We start from the raw sequence: 5,829 nt of genomic DNA, 5'->3' as shown, positions 1-5,829 counted from the left end.
ATCGCACACTTGGCATTACAATTAGGGCACTAGTTTAGATTTATTACTGTTTCAAACATTACTTTTATTTGATAATCCGGCTATCGGATTGATGAATATTTATTGGACGGTTAAAATTGAAGAGTATCCAATAGCCTTCTTCCAACAAACAAGTGTCCACAAATCAGAGGTTAGGATTGTTCAGGCAATCTTATTCCTATTTTGTGGATGTAACGACAGTTGGGTTTACAATATAATTGGAAACGGATTGGCTACTCCCCTGGTGCTGTGTGGGCCCACCATGATGTATATGTTTCATCCATGCCGTCCATATATTTTTCTAGATAATTTTATTTTATGAGACTAAGAATGAGATATATCCCAATCTCAAGTGGACCACATTACAGGAAACAGTGTTGATTGAACATCAACTATTAAAAAATTTTTGGGGGCCATAAAAGTTTTGCCCCCAAAAAGTTTTGGATCAAGCTTATCTTTTTTCTTTTTTTTTTTCCCTTCATCATCTAGGTCTGTATGACCTAATCAACAGACTGGATGTTAAATAAACAGTACAGTGGGCCTTAGGAGGATTTTAATGGTGGATATCCAATCAGTATTGTTTTCCTGTGGTGTAGTCCATGTGAGATTTATATCTCTCTTATTTTTGGGATCAAGCCCTAAAATGATATGTAAAAATGGATGAACGGCATGGATAAAAGACATAAATCATAGTGAGGCCCACAGAGCACCGACCACTAGCCACTGGGCTAGTGGCAGGGGGAGTAGCCAATCCATTTCCACAATATTTTGAGTTAATATGTGACACATGTACCATTCGTAGGTGCCTGCGTAGTAATCGTACTACGCATGTGGAGTATTAAATAACTCCCAAGATTCAAGTTGCCAGCACGCTATGCATTGAAGAGAAAATACTTTATCTGGCGGAGCGTGATGGATGATAGGCACGCAGGCAATAATAAACTGCACAAATGGCACAGTTACAACTCAATTCAAAACCTCCAAATTGAGGGGCCTTCCTCATCAGGTATTATTATTATTATTATTATTTTTAATTTCTACACACGCACACACACAACCACACACTCACGCCGTAGTGGATTTCACCACCACCTATGGATACTCGATCCCTTGACCGGGTGTTGAAACCCCGATCTAGCAAGAGTAAACCAAAAGGTACAATGATTTCATTTTCTATTCGGTATACGTAGCATTCATGTCATGATCGAAACCGTCCATCAACTTAAGTCTTAGTAAATGACTACATTACAAAAGTTATAGATCTAACAACGCAAATAATTACTTGCAGAAACATTGGCAGGATGCTGGTGATTTTTTCTCCATCATTTGCCTTGCTTGGTTAATGCCCATTTCATGATTGTCCCCAATGAATAGACGGTTCAGATCAATACAATCTCATGCCATGTGTATATTTTCATATGTTCCATCACATTACACCGGTTCCACCGCAACTTTTCTGGAATAAGTTTATTCTGAAAGTGTGTGTGGGTATTACCATTATGTATGTATGCATCCACTCCATCCATCATATGGGCTCCCTCGTGCTCTCCTTGAAGGAAAAAATAAAATAAAATCAAAACCGAGGTGGGCCCACAAATCATGCCTAAAACGGTAAAATCAAATGGTAGGGCCCACCTGAATTTTGGAATGGCCAGATTTGTGAGGGGTTCGTTCATCCTGGTGGGGCATCTGAATGGACTGGATGGTGTCACATGCAGCTGTTATTTGGATGAGTGGTTATAGATGCCTATCAAAATAGATTATCTAGAATGATAATCAATCCATGATGAACCCCAGCAAATAGATGGATCAAATTGTTGATTGCACCTATTTTTTTAAAACAATCTGACTGTCCATTTTAAAGGCCATCAAGCAAGTGGTTAATACTTTTAGATTGATGAGATCAATGTTTTCATGGCAGCCAATTAATATATTAATGGTGTTGTATCTGATGAATGGTCTACGCCAATGCATTGGACTGTACAATTGCCTCAACACAACTAGGAGCGTTATAACTTACAGAACAGTACTATCTGGTACCACTATATTACAAACTAAATAAAAGCCTGCGGTGGAGTATCAATTATCAGAAGGAAAGGGTGTAAACAGTGCCCTTCCAACTATAATTAAGAGCCACCACTGGATAGATCGGGTGAAACTTTCATGAGATCCACCCCATCTATCAGGTACTCTGCCTCATTTTAACCATTGAACCCAAAAATAATGATCATCCAAAACTCACTAGGCCACACTATAGGAAATAGTTGGGGATGGAATACCCACCACTAGTTTTGTGTAGAACCCATCCTGGTGTTTATATGCCATCATTCCATTCATCGGAAGTTCCTTATCAAGATGAAAGCATCACCCAAATTTCAGTATTCTAAACCTTTGGTGGGCCATATCATGTGAGTTTAGAAGCTTTAGGTATAAATTTTTGAGGTGGCCCACCTGAGTGTTGAATCATTTTGATTTTTGGGATCAAGGCTCCAAGGGGGTGGTGAATATGATGGACGGCTGGGATTTTGTGCATGTTAAGTCCTTTCTCCCACGTTAGTGAAAAAGTAACCGCGTGGGTACCAGGGATGTTAATGGTCGGCTTAGGCCAGGTCCTATAGTAACCATAAACGGGCTAACCAGGTTGGGTCTTACTGGGTCCGACTCTCTTCAGAGGTCTGGGTCTAGTTCTTGATACCTCAACTCGAATCTAGTCGAGATCGAGTACCCGTTCACGTCTTTTGACATGGGTTTCAAGATGGATTGGGAGGGAAAAAAAAACATTTACATGGTTGGGCCCACTGATGGATGGATTAGATCATTCACATATATGTCAATTTGACACATTCATTGTATATAAATAGGCTTTCTTACAAATGAGTAACTCAGGAAACCTGGTTTTGTTTCTAAAATTATTAATATATACATTAAAACCAATTGAAACTGGCAAGAAGACCCCATCTAACCTGACTTTAACTGGTCCTCACGCCGATCTGATCCAAACCTAACTGGATCTGATTTTTAACTGGTCAAGAAGGTGAGACCCGAACCCAGTACGAAATGTTAATGGGCGGAACTATTAAAATCGGATTGGATCCATCGGATAACTGCACGTCTGGGTACCTATTAATTGACAGCACTGCCTAGCGGGAGGTAACATGCCTAGGGTTTTCCTATAATATATGGTTCCCGTCACATGCAACCATTATGTATTAACATGCCTTGTCATACCAGCATCCAAACCGGCAGCGAAAACAATGTGGACAGTCTCCAACTATCTATACAAAGCCAACAAGATTTAAAAAAAATAAAAAAGAAAGATAATATAAATAAATAAATAAATAAATAAAGCCACTGAGGGATGCTCGCCAGATGTCTCCCTCTAATCTGCAACTATTCAAAGAATTCGTGATCCGTGTATCGTGCTGAAGGAAGCCACAGAGAATCAGCGTCAAGACTCCCACTCTCTTTCTCTTCACAAGTTCATGCATCCCAGACCACCTATATATACAGTCGTCCACCCCTCACATGCTCCATCATCACCACCACTCCTCTCTCTCTCTCTCTCTCTCTCAAATGGCTTTTTTCAATGGCATGAAAATACCCTTTTATCTGTTTCTTATTGCAAGTTCTATCGACCTTTGTTTGGGAGTGAGGCACCTGGCCTCCCTCTATGTACCACCACCTACGTTACTGACGTACCACAAAGGAGCCATTCTAGAAGGTGAGATTCCCATCTCTATTCTGTGGTATGGTAGATTCACCAACACCCAAAAATCCATTGTCGCCGATTTCATCCTCTCCCTCAGTCTACCACAACAAAAGGGTGTCTCGCCCACAACGCCATCTATCTCCCAGTGGTGGGAAACAATGAATAAATACTCCGAAATGGCTGGGAAGAAGAAGGCCCAAGTCATCTTATCCGTCCAAACCTCTGATGAAAACTACTCTCTTGGGAAAACCCTCAAAAGGTCTCAGATACTCGAGTTGGCAACGAAATCGGGTCCGAGACCCGTCGGGGTGGTGCTCGTCCTGACAGACAAAGACGTGGCGGTAGAGGGCTTTTGCATGAGCGGATGCGGGTCTCACGGATCCGACTCGGATAAGAGATGGGCTTTCGTCTGGGTTGGGAACTCGGAGACTCAGTGCCCGGGTCAGTGCGCGTGGCCGTTCCACCAACCAATCTACGGACCGCAATCTCCGCCCTTGGTTGCCCCCAATGACGATGTTGGCTTGGATGGCATGATCGTAAATATCGCGGGTCTTTTGGCCGGAACTGTAACGAACCCTTTCGGGAACGGGTATTTCCAAGGACCCGAAGATGCGCCGCTGGAGGCGGCATCGGCTTGTGCGGGGGTGTATGGTAAGGGGGCGTACCCTGGTTACGCTGGGGAGCTTTTGGTGGATTTGAACTCGGGCGCCAGCTACAATGCGCAGGGGGTGAATGGCAGGAAGTGCCTTCTACCGGCCCTGTTTGACCCTTCTACTTCTTCGTGTTCGACACTGGTGTGAGTTGGGCCCAGTGTATCTAGGCCTGGCCCAGTTAGCTTTTGGGCTTTAAGTGTGTACATAACTCACAAATGGTATTAGAGCATAAGTTCTCTGATTATTTGTTTCCACATTGTCGTTCGTGTCCAATTGTATTTTTTTTTTATTTTTTATTTTTGTCCCAGTTAAGGAAAAAAATCTTCGATACTCTGGCAGACTCTGATGATGATACGCAGGTACCTAATTGCTTAGAAATTATATCCCACCTTGCAGTAAGTTATGGTTCTCAATTTAGACGTGTCATGAGCCAAAATTTTCGCTTATTTGATTATTTGATGATTGGATGGTGGATGCTTATTTGACGTCTAAAAATAAAAAAATATATAATAGTCCTATTTTAACAAATAGTTGTCCACAAATAAGAGAATACGATTTTTCAACTAACTTGTAACTTAGAAGCTGTGAGTTCCACAGATGTCGAATGTACAATTTTTAAATGCCTGCATATCAAGCTTTGTATGGTGAGTATCAAATAACCCTCCTTCCCCATTGAAGTAGGTATACCGGTTCCTCTACAATGTCTGCAGAGTCGGTTCATTTTACAGTATGGTGTGTGACCCCCAATGTGATGGATGTGTGATCTAATCCATTCATGGGTTAGAAAATGTAAAATCATGCTTAAAAACTCGTGTAGTGTGGCCTCCTGAGCTTCGGAATCGGGTGATTTTTTGGGTGTCCACTCATCTCCGTGGGGCGCATCTTCTGAATGATCGGATTTCAAATGCAAAATCCAGTGGGCCACACTCAATGTGATAGATTTAATGATGGTTACCCCATCCCATCTGATTCACCTGTGGGATGCTAGGTGAATTTTAAGGAGCGAACCTGGGTGGATTGGATGTGGGCCTTCATCACAGAGGCTCTACACATTACGCTGTAGAATAAGCTCGTCCTACAAACGTTGTACAGGAACCACCCTCTTAAAGTTCGAGGTGGCAATGGGCCTGGCCAGGTCCCAGACCTTCTAGGGTTTGCCAAACCTAGCTCTACTCCCTATGGCCTGGCCTGACATGCTGGGTCAGGCCAGGACCGGCTGTTTGAGGAAAAGACTTCAAGTGACCAAAGGTTTAGGGTTTAGGGTTTAATAGGCAGCTCAAATTCAGATTTTTTTTTTTTCCTTTCCATAATCCACATTAAATCCTACATATAGGCGGTTGGGATCATTGACATATCACCCCAGATTCAATAATTATATTTAAAATATAAATGTATGTCGATAGAGAGAACTACTAATAAATGTCTTTAAACCATTATAGTAGTGGCCCA

At 42.0% G+C, this 5,829-nt stretch overlaps 1 protein-coding gene across 1 annotated transcript; it reads left to right on the top strand.

Moving 5' to 3' along the window:
• The first annotated feature begins 3,059 nt into the window (after positions 1-3,059).
• LOC131242311 (protein PHOSPHATE-INDUCED 1-like) lies at positions 3,060-4,826 on the top strand. Its single transcript, XM_058240880.1, has one exon. The coding sequence runs from the start codon at positions 3,544-3,546 to the stop codon at positions 4,525-4,527; it is 984 nt and encodes a 327-aa protein (XP_058096863.1). The 5' UTR covers positions 3,060-3,543; the 3' UTR covers positions 4,528-4,826.
• The last annotated feature ends 1,003 nt before the right edge of the window (positions 4,827-5,829 follow it).

The sequence above is a fragment of the Magnolia sinica genome, chromosome 4 (genome assembly GCF_029962835.1).
Source record: "Magnolia sinica isolate HGM2019 chromosome 4, MsV1, whole genome shotgun sequence".
Lineage (NCBI taxonomy): Eukaryota > Viridiplantae > Streptophyta > Magnoliopsida > Magnoliales > Magnoliaceae > Magnolia > Magnolia sinica.
This window is presented reverse-complemented; position numbering and strand designations above follow the sequence as displayed.